Here is a 21475-nt window from a genome sequence, read left to right as displayed (position 1 = left end):
TGTCTCCCTTCCTCAGGGGACTGTAAGATCCATGAGGGCAGATCATATTGTTTTCCTCTCTATGAATCACAGTGCCTGGCATATAGAAGTGCTCAATAAATTTTTGCTGAATGAATAAAATGAGCAAATAAATGATTGAAAGATACTGATATCAAAGCCAGAAGGGAGTGAGGAAAAGGGAGAAAGGATGAAAGAAAAGAAGGAAGAAATGTGGAATTAGTTTCATGACTGCATGGTCACATCTGGTATGTTACTGAAAGAATTAATTAGTGTTGCCTGTAATTGGAAAGTAGGATAAGAAGCTGTTGCTTGTGCTCAGATCAATGGGGGAATTCAACTTTAAAATGAATTGGCTTACACAACAATTACCTCTTCAAAATTAAGCTAACTTAATGTTTTGTCATTTTCACAGAGCTCACTTATGGGTAATACTTCTAATTTATTTCTTCAGAATCTTTCTCATGTACCACTGGCTCAGCAACAGCTAATGAAGTTTGAGAATATACATACTAATAATGTAAGTATGGAATTTTTTGTTTTGAAATGAGTTCACCCCTTTTCTGTAGTCATGCTGTTGGTCAGGTGGTTTATGAATTTTCACATGTACAGTTTTTTTATTAGGTTATATCTTGCTGCCACGAGCAAAATTCTTTTTTCTTTTGCAGAAACCGGGCTTACTTGGAGAACCCCCAGCTATGGTACTTCAGACTGCCGTAGGGATAGGGTCACCGCTTCCATTGAAAACAGAGCTGGGCCATCTTGGAGAAGTACATAAAAGTAAATGATGTGTATTTGCTGAGACGTCAGTAAACAGTCAGATTTGAGATTTAAAGATAGTGTACCTGTATTCTACTTGTATTTACAGGAAGGTCAGATTTGAGTTTTTTTAATCATTTAAAGTTTCAAGAGCCCTCTGGGCTTTTCTATTTTTAACATTAGAATACTATTGATAAGTTATGTATTGATAGAGTTGCTTCTATGCCAAGATAAGACTTTCTCTGTTGGATATGCGTTAATATTTGATGATGATTCATAGAAGCATGAGGCAAAGACATAAATGCATTGAGACTGACATGCTGCCCACTGGGCTGACAGCACATTGCAGAGTGATCCATTTAACTTTTGCCTGGATGAAGAAACTGTTAGCTTTTATTAAGAAATATCTGGTAATTATAAATTTAAAGTTTGATTATTAAGAAATATCTGGTAATTGTAAAGTTAAAGTTTCATTGTTTGTATAACTTTTAAAATGTGAACTCCAACATAGTAGCAGAAAAAAATGATGTACTATGTACTTCTAAAATATGACAAATTTAAACAGAACAATTATTTTTCTTTTTAGAATAACACCATGGTAGTATACCAAGACTTCTTACTTGAGTGTGATTTTGAAAGGCATTTTCAGTTGAAGTTTCACTGAAATTTGTTCAAAGTAAGGATGCTGAGGGGGAAAAAAGAGAAAAGCCGTCATGAGTGATTTTTTTTTTAAGTCAGTTAAATATGGGTAGCATGTTGAACCTCTTGTACATGAAGCCAAGTGAAATAGTTAAATGATCAATTCAGACTATTGAAATTGGGCAAAAGTTAAACCAGTATACAGACAGGTATAGAAATTTTTATGGTGTGATGAGTCCTAAAAATTAAATTTTGTATGCTTAAAAGCTTATGCAGATATTTATTATTTATATTGGGTTAAATAACTAGCCAATTGCTTCAGCATTGTTGCTTTAAGAACACTGAAAATTAGAAGTGTCCAAGTAAATATATTGCTCAAAAATAGAACTAAGAATCTATCTACAAATAATAAGTACTAAAATTAAGAAATTTGTTTAGAGAATTTTTAAAGTCTAACTTTGATTTAATTACAATAGTTATCAAAACTAGTTCTTTTCGTTTAGCTTTGACCTATAGATTTTTAAAAATGGAATGATTCAGAATTTTCCTATTAAAACTTCTATTCCTTTCAGAATTTCTTGTTAATCCCTGTAAATAAAAATGTAAAACTTTCATGTATTAAACTTTCATTTGGTGCTTATCCATTCACAAATATTGATGTTTTTTAAACCAGTGGTGTGCTGATGTTTAAAAACCAACTCTCTGAGTTAAAAAAGAAATCTTGATTTGTAGTGTTTGTGGACTTTTGTTTGTAAACAGTCCAACCAAGGCTGATTTCAGGTTACCCATGCAAAGATGTTGAACTTAGGAGCTGGGAGGAGACAGTGTATTTGACTCATGAGTTGGTACAAGTCAGCTGACTAAATATAATTATTGGATTAATGTAACTTTAATAATTTTTGACTGTCAGGGAATTTTTTTAAACTGAAGGCTTATTTAATTATTCCCTTCAAACATAGAAGCTGGCAAATTACAGTGGGCATTTTTTTTTTAAAGGCACTGATATAACTTAAATGCAAAAATGTACATGCTGTCAACTTCTAAAGTGTGCAATTAAAACTTGGAATGAAAGAGTATAGTATCCTTGAGATTATACTGAAAGTTGCTGAAATAGGAAAAGTGTGATTACTATTAGAGGTTTTTGTTTTTCCATACAAGATGCTGCTAATTTACAACCTTTAACCTCACATTTTAAATTTAACTGTTTTCTAATAGATTAAAAAATAGGTTTCTGCACATTTTGCCCACAACTTGACAAAATCAAAAGGACTATTGTGAATAAGCCTCATCTAACCAAAATTTTTTGCATTTATGATTCACAGCAGCACCTAATTTGATTCCAACTCAAACAACTATAACAACTGGCATGGGCATGTTACCATTCCTTCCAAATCAGCACATTGCTGGACAAGCTGGACCAGGGCATGGGAGCACTCAGGAGAAACAGCCAGCATTGGTGGGAATGGCAGAAGGAAATTTCTCAGGGTCACAGACTTATCTGCAGAGCTTTCCAAACCTTACTGCTGGTGGCTTGCTTACAGGACATCAAAAGCAACAACAAAGTCAGCCAAAAGGCCTGGAGATAAGTTCAGGGGTAAGAAAACTGTGTGTGTGTGTGTGTGTGTGTGTGTGTGTGTGTGTAAAAGAGAGAGTGTGTGCATGCATGCATACACATATATATAAATGCACACATGTATCTACATGAAGTATATATATGTATACTACATGTTTGTGTATACTACCAAGCAATATGTATATATTCCTTTTTATTGTATCTTAAATGATTCTAATTCTAGAGTATTTAATTTTTTGGTTATTTTACAGGTGTTATAATTTATAAAGCATCAAGTAATCTGAACTATTTTTGTATTTCAAAAGAAGTTGATAATATACTTAAAGTATATATTACAAACTGCATAATTCCTATGTCAATGACATGCTGACTGTTTTCATAGTGTGCATTTGCTTCTCAAAAGAAGAAAATATTGGACCCTTAAAAAAAGCTATTATTATAATAAAAAATCTGTCTTTTGATAAGTTATGCCAAATGATGTTTGGGATTCTGCTTAATTACTTGCCAGTTTGTAAATAAAATATATGTATAAAATGGTTTTTAAATCTATCATTATAAAATGTTTAAATATGAATTCTTTATTCCTGTAAATGTTTACTTTTCTAAAAGTCTTGGGATGTGCATAATTTTCAAATATACTGTAATATAGGTTCAAAATTTTGTAGTTTAGGAAAGCATAGGAGTACCATTAATACTTATCCAATTATATAATATTCTTTATAATAATTTAGTAAATGATAATGCTAATCTTTAAAATACAATATTATTTCTAAAATATATATATTTTGTAGCTAATTAAGTATTATTTTAATATTTAAAAGTAGAATAAATTCTAGTTTATCTGAAAGATTTCAAAGCTAGTTATTAATCTCTGGTGTGTTCAAAAGAACCTAATCTTGGTTTTAATTCTGGAGGATTTTACTCGAATTTATTGGTTCATAAACCACTGACATTTGTAAATATTATAATTGGTAGGTAGAATAAAGTACATTTAATTTAATTTTTTATTTGTATCTTAAAATACCATTTTGAGCAAACTTCAGGAGATGGTAAAAGACAGGGAAGCCTGGCATTCTGCAGTCCATGGGGTCGCAAAGAGTCTGACATGACAACAACAAAAAATATTGTTTGATTTAGAAGTGACACGTGAGGGAAAAAATTCTTGTAATTGGCTGTATTCAAATCTCAAAATGATACTATTGACTTTGTAAGAGGTTTTGTTGTCACCTAGTCATGACAGGAGGTATGGGTAGAATACCTATAATTGTTCATTGAGAAAGCTAAGGTGGTTCTTCATAGAATGAAGAATTTTAAATGTTTATTTGAAGGATTAATTGCTTAAGTTATTGAGGGAAGTTAACTAAAACTCATATATAAATACTCTGTTTCTTTTTGCACAGACTTCTTAATGCATGGAAGGCACCAGGACAGTGGTCCCTAACCTTCCTGGTACCAGGGACTGGTTTCATGGAACACAGTTTTTTCCATGGCTGGGGGAGTGGGGGTGGTTTTGAGATGATCCAAGTGTGTTACATTTATTGTGCACTGCATTTCTATTATTACATCAGCTCCACCACAGTGCATCAGGCATTAGATCCCAAAGGCTGGGGACCTGTGCACTAGGGTCTTTAGAAAAACTGGACTTGAGATATTCACATAATGGACAAGTGAAAGTGTGTCTGGTAGAAGACAGCTGAAGTAGGGCAGAGCTAGAAAACAAGTCCCGCGATGAAGAATTGAGGGAAATAGATATATGGAACTTGGCAAGGGTTGACCAGCTGTCATTTTAATTGATGTTTAAAAATAAAAAATTCACAAACTAGTCTAGTCACATAGTATTTTATGTTTCTTTAGTGGGCAGAATTAGTCTAATAAGTATGACAAACAATAAAGCTGATTTAGGCTTAATATAACACAAACAATTGAAGTTTTAAAACAAAGAAAAAGTTCACACTTTCACAAAGATATGAATGTCGTATCACTGAAGGCAATTATGCAGACCCTGGTGAACACCTGTACATATTGTTGTAGAAGTGATTCTTCTCTCCTGAAAATAGGGACTTGCTTGGACCAGGTAATTTCAAAATATGTTTTCTAATTATGTGATTTTGGACTTTGTTAAACAGTTGATTAAATTTGGATGCAGAGTTTTAGACCTGCATCTTTTACATTATGTTGATTAGTGATTCTTGATTCTTTCTGTCAGAATCACCACTATAGGTGTCAAGGGTTGGACTCTATCTTCCTCAGCCCTGAGAATTTGATTCAGAGAGATATGGGTGAGATCTGAATTTTAAGTGTACAACTCAGTGGCGTTAAGTACATTCACATTGTTTTACAACTATTGCTACTATCCATCTCCAGAACTTTCTCATCATGCCATACTGCAGCTCTGTACCCATTCACCAACTCTCCCATTTTCCCTTCTACCCAGCCCCCAATAAGCACTGTTTACTTTCTGTCTCAGAATTTGACTGTTCTAAGTACCCAGTGTAAGTGGAATGATACAAGACTTAATGACGACATTACTCTTCAGTGGTCATCCATGTTGTAGCATGAATTGTATTGGAATTTCCTTACTTTAAAGGTTGACTAGTATTCTGTTGTATTTATATACTACATTTTGTTTATCCATTCATTTATTGATGGACATTTGGATTGTTTCCATCTTTCAGTTCAGTTCAGTTTCTCAGTCGTGTCTGACTCTCTGCGACCCCATGGACTGCAGCACACCAGGCCTGTCTGTCCATCACCAACTCCCGGAGTCTACTCAAACTCATCTCCATTGAGTTGGTGATGCCATCCAACCATCTCATCCTCTGTTGCTCCTTTTCCTCTCACCTTCAATCTTTCCCAGCATCAGGGTCTTTTCAAATGAGTCAGATCTTCACATCAGGTGGCCACAGTATTGGAGTTTCAGCTTCAATATCAGTAGGCTCTTGTGAATAATGCTGCTACGAACATTAGTATATAAATATCTGTTTGAGTCTCTGTTTTCAGTTCTTTGGGGTATTTACCCAGAAGTGGAATTAGGGGAATCACATGGAATATCAGTTTAGTTCATTCGTTCAGTTGTGTCTGATCCTTGGTGACCCCATGGACTGCAGCACGCCAAGTTTCCCTGTCCATCACCAACTCCTGGGGCTTGGTCAAACTCATGTCCAAGTCAGTTATCCTCTGTCATCCCCTTCTCCTCCTGCCTTCAATCTTTCCCAGCATCAAGATCTTTTCTAATTTTTTGAGGAACTGCCATTCTATTTTCCATAGCAGCTGTACCATTTTATGTTTCACCCTCAAAGCATGAGGGTTTTGGTTTCTCTACATCCTCACCAACATCGTCTCTCATTGTGGTTTTGAATTTGCATTTCTCCAGTGATTAGTGATGTTAAAAGCCTCTTCACATGCATATTGGTCACCTGTATATCTTCTTTACAAAAATGTCTACTCAGATTCTTTGCTATATTTTAATTAGGTTATTTTTTTCTGTGCTATTGAGTTCCTGTATATGGTTTGCAAATATGTTCTCCTGTTAACCTTTTAGTCTTGTTGTTTGCTTTGCTGTAGAGAAACTCTTTAGTTTTTTGTTCAGTCACTAAGTCGTGTCTGACCCTGCAGCCCCATGGACTGTAGTATGCCGGTTTAGCTTTTTAGCTCTTGCTTAGTTCTGCTTTTGTTGTCTATACTTTGGTACCGTAAAATGATATTAAAAAATGATTACTAAGACCAATGTCAAGTAGCTTTTCCTCTATAATTTCTTGTAGTTTTATGCATTCAGGTCTTATTTTTAAGTCTTTAATCCAGTTTGAGTACATTTTTGTGTATTGTGTACGATCGGGATCCAGAGTCATTTTTTTTCCATATTGACATGCAGTTTCCCCAACACCATTTATTAAAGAGAGTATCCTTTACCCATGTGTGTTCTTGGTGCCCATTTCAAATGCTAGTTGACCACATATATGTGGCTTTATTTCTGGGCTCTATTTTTTTCATAATTCAGTATGTCTGTTTTTATGTATGTACCATACTGTTTGATGACTATAGTTTTGTAATATAGTTTGGAAACAGGAAGCATGATCCTGCCAGCTTTGAATTTTTCCTCAAGATTGTGTTGGCAAATCAGGACCTTTTGAAGTTCCACATAAATTTTAGGATTGTTTGTTCTATTTCTGTGAAAAGTGTCATCGAAATCCTGACAGGGATTGCTTTGAATTTGTAGATCACTTTGGGCAGTGTGGGCATTTTAACAATATTAATTCTTCCAATCTGTAAATCCAAGATATCTTTCCAGTTATTTGTGTAACTTTCAATTTCTTTCATCAAATGCATATAGTTTGCAGTATAGATCTTTCACCTCCTTGGCTAAATTTATTCCAAAGTATTTTACTCTTTTTGGTGGTATTATAACTAGCATTGTTTTCATAATTTCTTTTTGAATAGTTCATTGTTAGTATATAGAAATGCGATGGATGCCAACAGAGATGGTTTAATTCCTTCCTTTTTGATTTAGATGCCTTTTATTTCCTTGTTCTTGCAAAATTATTCTGGCAGACTTCTAATACTGTGGTGACTAAAAGTAGTAAAAGTGGGCATACTTGTCATGTTCCTGATCTTAGAGGAAAAGCTATCATGTTAACTGTGGAGTTGTCCTTTATATATAGCTTTTATTATGTTGAGGTATATAGATTTCTCTGTGCTGGAAAAGGTCAGTTTTCATTCCAATCCCAAAGAAAGGCAATGTCAAAGAATGCTCAAACTACCACACAGTTGCATTCATCTCACACGCTAGTAAGGTAATGCTCAAAATTCTCCAAGCCAGGCTTCAGCAATACGTGAACCATGAACTTCCAGATGTTCAAGCTGGTTTTAGAAAAGGCAGAGGAACCAGAGATCAAATTGCCAACATCTGCTGGATCATGGGAAAAGCAAAAGAGTTCCAGAAAAACATCTATTTCTGCTTTATTGACTATGCCAAAGCCTTTGACTGTGTGGATCACAATAAACTGTAGAAAATTCTGAAAGAGATGGGAATACCAGACCACTTGACCTGCCTCTTGAGAAACCTATATGGAGGTCAGGAAGCAACAGTTAGAACAGGACATGGAACAACAGACTGGTTCCAAATAGGAAAAGGAGTACGCCAAGGCTGTATATTGTCACCCTGCTTATTTAACTTATATGCAGAGTACATCATGAGAAACGCTGGGCTGGAAGCAGCACAAGCTGGAATCCAGATTGCCGGGAGAAATATCAATAATCTCAGATATGCAGATGACACCACGTTATGGCAGAAAGTGAAGAGGAACTCAAAAGCCTCTTGATGAAAGTGAAAGAGGAAAGTGAAAAAGTTGGCTTAAGGCACAACATTCAGAAAACCAAGATCATGGCATCTCGTCCCATCACTTCATGGGAAATAGATGGGGAAACAGTGGAAACAGTGTCAGACTTTATTTTGGGGGGCTCCAAAATCACTGCAGATGGTGATTGCAGCCATGAAATTAAAAGACGCTTACTCCTTGGAAGGAAAGTGATGACCAACCTAGATAGCATATTAAAAAGCAGAGACATTACTTTGCCAGCAAAGATCCATCTAGTCAAGGCTATGGTTTTTCCAGTGGTCGTGTATGGATGTGAGAGTTGAACTGTGAAGAAAGCTGAGCACCAAAGAATTGATGCTTTCGAACTGTGGTGTTGGAGAATACTCTTGAGAGTCCCTTGGACTGCAAGGAGATCCAACCAGTCCATTCTAAAGGAGATCAGTTCTGGGTGTTCATTGGAAGGACTGATGCTGAAGCTGAAACTCCAATACTTTGGCCACCTCATGGGAAGAGTTGACTCATTGGAAAAGACCCTGATGCTGGGAGGGATTGGGGGCAGGAGAAGGGGATGACAGAGGATGAGATGGCTGGATGGCATCACCGACTTGATGGACATGAGTTTGGGTAAACTCCAGGCGTTGGTGATGGACAGGGAGGCTTGGCGTGCTGCAATTCATGGGGTCGCAAAGAGCCAGATGAGACTGAGTGACTGAACTGAACTGATGCTCAATTTGTTCAAAGTTTTGATCATGAAATGATGTGAATTTTGTCCAGTATATTTTTTATATCTATTAAGACAGTCATATGGTTTTATCCTTTATTATGTTTATGTGATGTATCACATTTATTGATTAGCCTGTGTTGAACCATTATTGCATCCCAGGGATAAATCCCACTTGATCATGGCGTACAACCCTTTTAATGTGTTGTTTAATTCAGGTTGCTAGTATTTCATTCAGGACTGCTAGTACTGTGTTGAGGATTTTTGTATATGTGTTCATCAGGGGTATTGGCCTGTGTTTTTCTTTTCTTGTAATGTTTTTGTCTAGCTTTGGTTTGAGAGCAATGCTGGCCTCATAAAATAGATTAGGAGGTATTCCTTCGTCTTCAGTTTTGGGAAGAGTTTCATAAGGATTGATGTTAATTCTTCTTTAAATCTTTGGTGCAGTTCACCAAATTGCACTTGGTCCTGGGCTTTTCATAGTTGTCAGATATTTGATTACTCCTTTACTCATTATTGGTCTGTTCATATTTTCTGTTTCTTCTTGATTTAGTCTTGGTACCTTGTATGTTTCTGGAAATTTATCCATTTTTCCCTTTAGGTTGCCCAGTTGGTTGGCATGTATTTGTTGATAATAATCGCTTATGATCCTTTGTATTTCTGTGGTATCTGTAGTTTTAATGTCTCCTCTTCCATTTGTAACTGCAGTTGACCCTTAAACAACAAAGCGGTTAGGAGTACTGACACCCAAGCACTCAAAAATCCATGTAACTGAAACAGTTTGGATAGAATCAGGACTCATTTTTTTTTTAATTAAAAATATTTTTAATTTCTTTTACAAAAATTTTTGGTTGTGCTGGGTCTTTGCTGTGGTGCACAGGCTCTTCGTTGCTGTACACGGGCTTTCTCTAGTTGTGTGAGCAGGGGCTGCTCTCTGGTTGCAGTATGCAAGCTTCTCATTGTGGAAGCTACTCTTGTGCCTGAGCACGGGCTCTAGGGCATGTAAGCTGAGCAGTTGCAGCATGCAGGCTCAGTAGTTGTGGGCCTGAGCTTAGTTGTCCCACAGCATGTGGGCTCTTAGTTCCTGGACCAGGGATTGAACCCGTGTCCCCTGCATTGGCAGACAGATTGTTGACCACTGGACCACCAGGGAGGTCCCTCAGGGATCCTTTTTGATTACACATGTTGTGATCTCTAATTGAACACAAATTTCCCCACGCTTAGTTAATTCAAAGATCTGTAAAATGAAAATATAGGTATTATGTTTGCTTTTAAGAAATCCATGTGTGAACCTGGACAATTCAAAGATCTGTAAAATGAAAATATAGGTATTATGTTTGCTTTTAAGAAATCCATGTGTGAACCTGGACAATTCAAACTCTTGTTGTTCAGGGGTCAATGATATTTACTTGAGTCCTCTCTTTCTCTTGGTTAGTGTAGCCAAATTTGTCTATTTTGTTTATCTTTTCAAAACACCTACACTTAATTTCATTGATCTGTCTTGATAGTGCTATTTCATTTATTTCTGTTCTGATCTTTATTAATTCCTTTTTCTGCTAATTCTGGGCTTAGTTTGTTCTTCTTTTACTAGTAACTTGAGGTGTAAATTTAGATTTTTTCTCTGAGATCTTTCTTTTTTCTTCATGTAGACATTTATTGCCATAAACTTCTCTCTCTCTCTTTTTTTTTTTTTTACTTCCCTGGGGCAACATGAGAGGCTCCCTGAGTTCCCCATCATAACTCAAGAATAACCCCAAACTTCCCGCCGCAATTCGAGAAAAACCCATAAACTTCTCTTTAAAGCTGCTTTTTCTGCATTCCATAAGTTTTGATTTGTGGTGTTTCCATTTTCATTTATCTCAAGATGCTTTTTGGTGTCTCCTCTGATTTCTTCTTTGGCTTATTGGTTGTTCAAGAGTATGTTATTTAATTTGTACATATCTCTGAATTGGTAGTCAGAACAACCCTTGATATGATTTCAGTACTCTTAAATTTGTTAACATTTGTTTTGTGGCCCAACGTATGGTCTTTTTTTTTTTTTTTTGGCTTCTGTTTTTTTTCATCTCTAAGAAATGGTTGACAAATCTAGTATTATGAAGCTTTTTACCTAAGTTTTTCTTTTAAGATTTTTAGTTTTAGCTCTTACTGTTAGGTCTTCGATCCATTTTGAGTTAATTTTTATATATGGTGTTTGGTGAAGATCCACTTCATTCTTTTATGTGGATATCTAGTTTTCCCATTTTTGTTGAAAAGACTGCCTCACTGTATAATTCTGACACTCATGGAAAATCATTTTATCATATATACAGTAATTTGTTTCTGGGCTCGCTATCCTAATCCTTTGGTTTATATGTCTGTCTTTATGCCAGTATCGTAGTATTGCAATTACTACAGCTGTGTTAATAAGTTCAAAATTTACAAAATATGAGCCTTCCATTCTCATTCATCTTTTTCAATATTATTTTTACTGTTTGGAGTCCTTTGATATTTCATGTCAATTTTAGGATTGAATCTTCTATTTCTGCCCACAAAAGTTAGAATTTTGATAGGGGGTTATATTGAATTTGTAGATCCCTTTGGTTTGTATTGAAATTTTAACAAAATTAAATCTAATACATGAAAATAGGATGTTCTTTTATATATGTCTTTAGTTTCTTTCAGCAGTATTTTGTAATTTTAAAAAATATTTATTAATATTTATTTATTTGGCTGCACTGGGTCTTAGTTGGAACTTGTGGGATCTAGAAATAAGGTGTGGGATTTGTTTCTTCTTGTGAGCATGAATTCTCTCCTGATTCAAATAAGAAGGTTGTACAAGATGACCTTTAGTTCTCTTTCAGTTCTAAAGTTCTATGGTTCTAGAATGGTTTTTTAAAAAACTAATTGGAAAAATAGTAGCAGGTGAAATGGATCATTTTAATCAGTATCCATAAATATTTCATAAATTTATAGCTTTAAACATTGTTTCACAAATTTTTGTTACACTAAACCACATTTATTGAAGAATAAGTATTTCTCTACACTTTCTGCATTTTAATTTTCTTTTACCTCTCATTAAGCACTCACTCTCTTTTTTTGATAAATAGGCTGCCTCTAAGAATCAGACTTCACTCTTGGGAGAGCCACCAAAAGAAATTCGGCTCAGTAAAAATCCATACTTGAACTTGGCAAGTGTGTTGCCCAGTGTGTGCTTATCATGTAAGTGAGAAGCTCACTATTAGTATTTTGGAGTTGTACTGAATACTTTTCATAATGAATTTTACTTTAATTTTTAACTTAATGAAAGCAAATAATGCCTGTTAACCAGCTAAAGTCTAAGTGATGACCTTAGTCCTTAAATTGAAAGAATAATTAAATTAAAGCTTTTAAAGTACATTCTATTTTATTTAAGGAAAACATCTTTCATAATGTTTTCTTAAACATATGTTTATTGAATTGCTTGATTCATAATTGAATTGCATAATTGATTCCATTATGAATTATGATTACTTTATGATTCCATTATGAGTTATAATGGAATCATGATTGAAAATAATTGGATAAAGGAATTATTTGGCAGTGCTATAATTCTTTATAACACATATAGAATCATATTTCTAAAATATGAAGTTCAATCTTCTACATTATCTAATATTTTGAGCGTATTTGCCAAATACGCTCAATATATTAGTTACTAATAATCAGCAAAAGTGGAATTCTCATTTGCATTTTAGAGGACCTCCTAATGCCTTCAATTAGTAAATTAAAACTATTAATTCAAATATAGTTTTAAGGAAAAAATCACAAATGTGTTGTTTTCTAGGCGCTAAGATATTCACTGCAGCATTGGTTTTCAATAATGAAAAATTGGAAAGTGCCTTAATGGTCATCAATAGGGGAATGATTAAATAGTTTGTCATAAAGTGAAATATATAGTTGAGGAAGCACTACATATACTAATATTAAATGATCTCTAAAGTAAATTGTTGAATACAAGAAACAAATGTGTTCATAGATTGATTCCATTTGTTTATTTAAAGCTATGTATTCTTTTATGCATGTACTTGAATGTGTAAATGCATAAAGTTAAATCTGAGAAAATACTAAGCTGTTACTTCTGGGAAAAAGAATAAAATTGGATGAAAAGAGATGAAAGATGAATTTTGTTTTTAATATACATTCTTTGTATTTTATGAAGTATCCTCTTGAACCTAACCATTAATTTATAATTTTTTAAAGCCAGAAAGAATTTAATGTGCTTCTGATATGAAAGAAAGAAAGTGTTAGTCACTCAGTCATGTCTGAGTCTTTGTGACCCCATAGACTGTAGCCTGCCAGGCTCCTCTGTCCATGGGATTTCCCAGGCAAGAATACTGGAGTGAGTTGACATTCCCTTCCCCAGGGTATCTTCTCAACCCAGGTATTGAACTCTGGTCTCCTGCATGGCGGGCAGATTCTTTATCATCTGAGCCACCAAGGAAGTAGGCTTCTGGTATGCCTACTCTATTTTTATCTGGTCTAAAATTTGATGGTTTCAACTGTTGCATTAATAAGAATGGTTAATTTACATTTTGAATGCCTCACTTTAGAGATTAGATGTATACTTTTTAAATGTTTCCATCAAGATTATTACTCATAGAGCAAGTTTCCATTTTTAGTTGTTTTAAACAAACTAGATAATATCATATACTGTATATATATTTTCCCCTAGGAATAATAAAGGGCTTCCCAGGTGGCACTAGTGGTAAAGAACCTGCCTGCCAATTTGACCCTGGGTTGGGAAGATTCCCTGGAGGAGGAAACAGCAACCCACTCCAGTGTTCTTGCCTGGAGAATCCCATAGACAGAGGAGCCTGGTGGAATGCAGTCCTTAGGGCACACAGAGTCAGACACAACTGAAGCAACTTAGCACACACACAAGAATAATAAATGTAGATCTTTACTGGCAAACTAAAATTTGTGTTCTACTTGAGAATATGCTGAATTAATGGGTTTTGTACTCTGTAATTATTAATAAAACAAGCTAACTAAAATTTATATATTGATTTTGCCTTAAGCCCCTGCAAGTAAAACCACTGTGCAGAAGACTGGAATTGCAAGCAACATTCTGGATACAATCTCTCAGGGAAATGAATCACAACACACATTGGAGAAGTGCATTGCTTATTCTCAGCCTTTTGGTGATTATGCACAGGTACCTCATTCTCAGGTTTTGATGATATATAGAACAATCGCTTCAACTATATACTGAATTCACTGTATATGAAACTGTGATTCTTGTAACGTCATAAGGCAGTAAAGTTGCACTGATTTATGCAGTATTTCTTGCCCACTGTATGTAGCTGTAGGACATGTTCAGAAGATTGCTAAGTATGATTTTGCCCTAGACATTTGTTCACATTGTTTACACTAGTGGACAGCGAACTGCAGGGCCAATCCAGCCCACAATCACAACCTGTTGTTTTAAAATAAAGTTTTATTGGGATACATCCACATCCATTTGTTTGCATGTTCTCTATGATACTGTTGTGCTACAATGTCAGAGTTGAGTAGTTACAGCAGAGACTATGTGGCCCACAAGATTAGATATTTACTATCTGGCTCTTTACAGAACAATTCTGCTGACCTCTGGTTTACACCGGTGTAGGCCTGACTAAGAAACCTAAGGAAATACCTCTGTTCTTATTCACTGCTTATGGATGTGGATACATGATCATAACTAGCACTATTATGACTATTAAATGACTATGACTAGCACTATTTTGACTATTAAAACAGTCAAAAACATTAAAATATTACATTCAAAAGACACACCGTGTCATTACTTAAATATGTTCATTTTTATTTTCGGGCTTTTCTCCTTCAGCTAATTCTTAGTGGTTTAACACTCAGAATGTATAATCATGTATACTATATGACCTTATGTAATAACAAGAGTCTTAAAAACTAACAATTCTGATTCTTTCTTATTTCTCACAGCAGTTACCTCCTCAGCTCTCTCCTGTCTATGGGAGCAATACTTACACTTTGCTTTCTTTAGAACAACTGTGTTGGTCTCTAATAAACTTAGAAAAGAAAACCTATACAAATTCACTTAGAAGAGTTGATGTCTGATTATGTTTTTGTGATAGGATACTAGAAACACAGGTCAAATGAATTCTGTAGAAATAGTGAAGCTGGATATAATAAAGTCTCCTATATGCTTGTGGAAAAGATGGAGAAATATGAATCGGAAGATGATGCAATTAGATGGCAACATACCTATATTTAAGGAACAATAATGAATTGATGCAGTCTGGAATGCATCCTCTTCTGTGCTTCATAAGGCTTCATCTTTGTTCCCTTATTTGTTAACGTTTTAAGTAATGCTTAGGTAAGGATATTAATTGTATGCTGATTATATTTACAAGTGACAAAGGCAAGAAATCATCAGAGGTGTGTAAAATCATCTATGCATAATTTATAGTTTTGAAAATTATAAATAACCTAAAATCCCAATAGTCTGCAGACTGAAGAAAAAAATTGTCATATTTATATCAGGAACTATAATGCATATATTAAAAATCATGTAAAACTATATATAAATGCATGATAAATTTTCATAATTTATTAATCTTTAAAAATTATAAAATATAGTCCTATACAATTCTAACTTTTTGGGTTTTTTATAAGGAACAAAATTTACTTTCACAAACAAGAACCACAATAAGTTTTTTAAAATTTAGTTAAATGTGTGATTTAATTTTTGAAAGTTATTTTCCATATTTACCTTTTCATTTATTTCAGTTTTGAAACCTGTGTTGCTTTTCTAAATAGCAGGTTTGCTTGTTAGATTATTGTGTTTTATTGCACACTTATATCTGTAGAAAGAAAGACCTTTCCCATTTACTCACGGAGTAATTCTGTGATAAAGATGCCTCTGTGTTGCCAGCCTTCCTCCTCCCTGTGCTCTTGCTTAACCAGAGAAACTGTGGAGATGTGGATCCTGCCTGGACTCAGTGTCTCTTTGGACAGTCCCTGCTGTCTCATGCTTGTTCATAAAGTGAGATTTGTTCTCTCTCCTTGTGTTCTTTCATCCTTATAACTTAAACTTAATTAAATGTTACTAAGTGAATAGCTAGTAAAAAATGGTCATTTTTTAAAATTTATTTTTCAGTTGGAGGAAAATTGCTTTACAATACTGTGTTGGTTTCTGCCATATAACAACACAAATCGGCCACAATTATACATATATCCCCTCCTTCTAGAGCCTCCCTCCACTCGCCTATCTCACCCCTTTAGGTCTTTACAGAGCATCAGGCTGGGCTCCCTGTGTTACCTAGCAGCTTCTCACCAGCCATCTGCTTTACACATGATAGTGTTTATATGTCAATGCTACTTTCTGCATAAATCCTGCTGTCTCCTTCCACAACTGTATCCACATGTCCACTCTTTACATCTGTGTCTCCATTCCTTCCCTGCAGATAGATTCATTAGTACCATTTTTCTAGATTCCATATATATGCATTAGTATATGATATTTGTTTTTCTCTTTATGACTTCACTCTGTATAACAGGCTCTAGGTTAATCCATCTCAATAGAACTGGCTCAAATGCATTCTTTTTTATGGCTGAGTAATAGTCCATTGTGTATATGTACCACATCTTCTTTATCCATTCATCTGTCAAGGGACATCTAGGTTGCTTCCATGTCCTGGCTGTTGTAAATAGAGCTGCATTGAACATTGGAGTACTTGTGTCTTTTAGAATTGAGGCTTTTTCAGGATATATGCCCAGTAGTGGGATTGCCGGGCCATAAGGTAGATTTATTCCTACTTTTTTAGGTATTCTCCATACTGTTCTTCATAATGGTTGTGTCGGTTTGCATTCCTACCAACAGCATAGGAGGATTCCCTTTTCTCCACATCCTCTCCAGCATTTATTGTTTGTAGATTTTTTGATGATGGCCATTCTGACTGGTGTCAGGTGGTACCTCATTTTAGTTTTGATTTGCATTTCTAGTAATAAAAGACTGTCATGTTTTAGGAATTCCCTGTGTTTTCACTGTTCGAATGGAGGAAAAGGTCCAAGGGAAAGGAACCAAGATTTGTTTTTAACATTTACTATATGCTTTGTAATATAAACATCTGATCTTCTTAACGACCTTGTGATTTTTAAATGACCACTTTCATAATATAAGTGGGAAAGCATAAAAGGGTATATCATCTTTCAAGTTTATGCAGCTAGTAAAGGATTTCTCTGGTTCCAAAACCCTCATTATTTTCATTATACTATGGAAAATCTTATTCAGGCATGGAAGTAGTGTCATGTAGAAACTGTTTGTTTGTTTTGTACTGGCAGCTGTGCATAAGGAGTAGGAGAGATGGCTATGTTGAGATATATGTTGCTATAATAATTTTTATTTCCAATGAAGCTATCACATTTAAAGAGATGACTATGTCAAGATATATATGGCTATAATAATCTTTATTTGCAATAAAACTATCACATTTAAATATTATAATTGGAATTCCAGTATTGGTGAAATTACTGGTATTGGATTATCCTTCTTGCAGATATTAAAGTTGTATCAAATATGAAACAAAAATATTTGAAGGCTCTGAAGAATAACCAAAAGCAGGCAGAGACTGAAGAAGAGCTGTTCCTTGAAAGAGGAAAACTGTATTGGATGAAATTTATGTTTCTGTGACTTTTTGCCTAGTACCACCCCACCTTATTGCCAGTCTATACAGAAAGATACAGCCTTACCAGCTTATGGAGTCAGAGAACAGAGTTCAGAACTGTTAGCAAGGCTGGAAAGTGAGGGGGAAATCACAGAAAAATCTCTATGTAAATTCAGTCCAAATACACTTGAGTGACTCTTGAACTTTGTGTGGGGGAGACTCCAGGGGACCTTGGCAGCAAACAACAGATGGAAGGCTAAAGAGCTGTGAAGAGATGTAACTCCTTTCCAGAACAGAGGAGGTGATTTGAAGTTTGAGTTCATAAAAGTTGACTCTTTATCAACACAGATGTAAAGAACAGACTTTTGGACTCTGTGGGAGAAGGCAAGGGTGGGATAATCTGAGAGAATAGCATTACAAGATGTATATCACCATATGTGAAATAGATCGCCAGTCCAGGTTTGATGCATGAGACAGGGTGCTCAGGGCTGGTGCACTGGGATGACCCTGAGGGATGGGATGGGGAGGGAGGTGGGGTGGGGGGTTCAGGATGGGGAACACATGTACACCCATGGTTGATTCATGTCAATGTATGACAAAAACCACTACAGTATTGTAAAGTAATTAGCCTTCAATTAAAATAAATAAATATAATAAAAAAAGTTGACTGTTTCTCAATAAAAATTAGCAACCTTCAGAGGAAGATGATATAATCCATAATATCTACAAGTATATCATCCACAATATTTAATAACCAAAAATAATTAGAAAGTTGAAAAAACAAGAAAACATGACCCATGATTAGGAGGATAAGCAATTAATAGAAACTGACCCCAAGATGACCCAGAAGTTAGTGTTAGTAGGAAAGACTAACTTAAAATAACTATAATAAACAGGACTTGGAGAAGGAAATGGCAACCCATTCCAGTATTCTTGCTTGGGAAATCCCATGGATGGAGGAGCCTGGCAGGCTGCAGTGCATGGGTCGTCAAAGAGTCAAACACGACTTAGTGACTAAATAACAAAAAGCCACCATCTTATGAGCAAATGCATACCCACACTGGAACCTTATGTTTTGCAAGATTTATCTCTTGAACAAGGTACAAGTTAATCCTTTTTGAGCTGTTTTTTTAATTGATTCTTTATCCTGGTGTTTAATAAGATTTTGTTTTTACAAAGTTAAAAATAGGACTTAAGGGGAATAGGTAAAAATGAACAGATGGAGACTTTCAGGAAGAAATATAAACTTAAACAATAGAAACTTTAAAGTACAGTATCCACCAAAAAATATGCACTGTATAGGCTTAGCAGAAGTTTGGAGGAAGAAAAAAAAAAGGTTCAATTAAGATAAAGACAAATCAAAAGAAATAATTCAGTCTGAAGAACAGAGAGAGGATGAAAACCAAATCCTTATGGACCTAAGGGACAATATAAATAAGTGTAAGGGACAATCTAAAATAAATGTAATTGAGTCCCAGAAGGACAGAAGAAAGATAATTGGGCATAAAATATTTGAAAAAATCATGCTAAAAAATTTCTCACGTTCAGGTTTTAAAAAAGTACAGATTTAACAGAGGCAGAGACCTCCCTGCAAAGCAGAATAAGTGGAAACAAAAAATCAATATTATGTTGGTATATCAGTTAATACACTGAAAACCAAAGCTATAAAGAAGTTAACAAACAGATAAAAATAATACATTTTAAGACAGTTTCTCAGCTTTGGCCCTATTGACATTGTGCGCTGGATAATTCTTTGTTTCAGTGGGCCAATACCGTATGTTGTAGGATGCTTAGCAGCATCTTTGTCTTCTAACCACTAGATTGCCCCTCATTGATTATAATTCTGATTAAACAACTGATAAATATATGGGTAGGACTTCTCTTGTAGCTCAGTCAGTAAAGAATCTGCCTGCAATGCAAGAGACCTGGGTTTGATTCCTGGGTCGGGAAGATCCCCTGGAGAAGGAAATGGTAACTCACTCCAGTATTCTCAGCTAGACAATACCACGGGCAGAGGGGCCTGGCAGTCCGTGGGGTCGCAGGAGTCGGACTCAACTTAGTGACTAAACCACCACCAAATATTTGGGTAAAGAAAAAAGACTATATATTTTATCTTTATTAAAGTTAATTAAAAACAAAATTGTAACATTGCATGATGGGGCTTGTAATGTATGTAGATATAACATATTTGACAACAGTACTACAAAGGACAGTATGAGGTGAATGAAATTGTTTACAGGGTAATTACATTTTACCTGAAGTAGAAAAATATTAACTCTTCAGTGGAGTGTGGTAAGTTAATGAATGTATATTGTAATCCATAGAGCAAACATTTAAAAATTCAAAAAGTATACCTAAAATGTCAACAGTTGAATTATAATGGAATTCTAAGAACATTTGATCAAGCCCAAAAAAATGTCAGGAAGAAGAAGAAAAAAAAAAAACAGGATGAATAGAAAACAAATAGCTAAGTGGCAAACCTTGAATGAATGATAATAATAAAGTAAAAATTAACTATGTGCTCCAATTAAAGTAAAGAGATTGTCAGAATAGGCAAGACTGTATACTTTTTAATAATTCTATTTGCTTTTACTTTTGGCTGTGTGGGCTTTAGTTGCAGCGAGCAGGGGCTACTCTCTCTAGTTGCAGCACACAGGCTTCTCACTGAGGTGGCTTCTCTTGTTGCGGAGCACAGGAGGCTCTAGGGCACATGGACTTCAGTAGCGTCAGCACATGGACTTGTAGTTCTGGCTCCCTGGCTGTAGAGCACAGGCTTAATAGTTGTGGCACATGGGCTTAGTTGCACCACAACATGTGAGATCTTCTCAGATCAGGGATTGAACCCATGTCTCCTGCATTGGCAGACGGATTCTTTACCGTCTTTGAGCCACCAGAGAAACCCAAGACTACACTTTTACCACTTCTATTCAACAATATAAACTTGGAGGTTTTAGTCAATGAAACAAATAAAAATATATATGAAATAGGAAAGGAAAAGTAAAAATGTCTTTCTTTGTATATGACATGACTGTTTACATGAAAAACCCATAAGAAGCTAAAAAGCAACCACTAAATATAAGAAGTAAACTTTTCAAAGTCACAAGGTAAAAGGGCAGTATGCAAAGTTCAGTTCAGTTCAGTCGCTCAGTCGTGTCCGGCTCTTTGTGACCCCATAAATCGCAGCACGCCAGGCCTCCCTGTCCTTCACCAACTCCCGGAGTTCACTCAGACTCACGTCCATCGAGTCAGTGATGCCATCCAGCCATCTCATCCTCTGTCGTCCCCTTCTCCTCCTGCCCCCAATCCCTCCCAGCATCAGAGTCTTTTCCAGTGAGTCAACTCTTCGCATGAGGTGGCCAAAGTACTGGAGTTTCAGCTTTAGCATCAGTACTTCCAATGAACACCCAGGACTGATCTCCTTTAGAATGGACTGGTTGGATCTCCTTGCAGTCCAAGGGACTCTCAAGAGTCTTCTCCAACACCACAGTTCAAAAGCATCAATTCTTTGGCTCTCAGCCTTCTTCACAGTCCCAACTCTCACATCCATACATGACCAAAGGAAAAACCATAGCCTTGACTAGATGGACCTTTGTTGGCAAAGTAATGTCTCTGCTTTTGAATATGCCATCTAGGTTGGTCATAACTTTCCTTCCAAGGAGCAAGCGTCTTTTAATTTCATGGCTGCAGTCACGATCTGCAGTGATTTTGAAACCCCCCAAAATAAAACCTGACACTGTTTTCACTGTTTCCCCATCTATTTGCCATGAAGTGATGGGACCAGATGCCATGATCTTAGTTTTCTGAATGCTGAGCTTTAAGCCAACTTTTC

General features: G+C 35.5%; 1 protein-coding gene across 2 annotated transcripts in view; it reads left to right on the top strand.

Annotated features, from left to right (window-relative positions):
• The window catches only part of RAVER2 (ribonucleoprotein, PTB binding 2), a 137370-nt gene that overhangs the window by 74565 nt on the left and 41330 nt on the right, over positions 1–21475 (top strand). Inside the window, exons 7-11 of one of the 2 annotated variants that reach the window (XM_010803475.4) lie at positions 452–517; positions 666–777; positions 2721–2989; positions 12091–12202; positions 14041–14177. In XM_010803475.4, coding sequence (XP_010801777.1) covers positions 452–517; positions 666–777; positions 2721–2989; positions 12091–12202; positions 14041–14177 — 696 coding nt within the window. Of the gene's footprint in view, positions 1–412; positions 518–665; positions 778–2720; positions 2990–12090; positions 12203–14040; positions 14178–21475 lie in introns of both variants that reach the window. The other variant, XM_010803474.4, reaches the window with a different exon arrangement.

This window comes from Bos taurus, chromosome 3 (assembly GCF_002263795.3).
Source record: "Bos taurus isolate L1 Dominette 01449 registration number 42190680 breed Hereford chromosome 3, ARS-UCD2.0, whole genome shotgun sequence".
Lineage (NCBI taxonomy): Eukaryota > Metazoa > Chordata > Mammalia > Artiodactyla > Bovidae > Bos > Bos taurus.
Note: the sequence above shows the minus strand (reverse complement) of the source record. Positions and strands in the feature narration are given on the sequence as shown.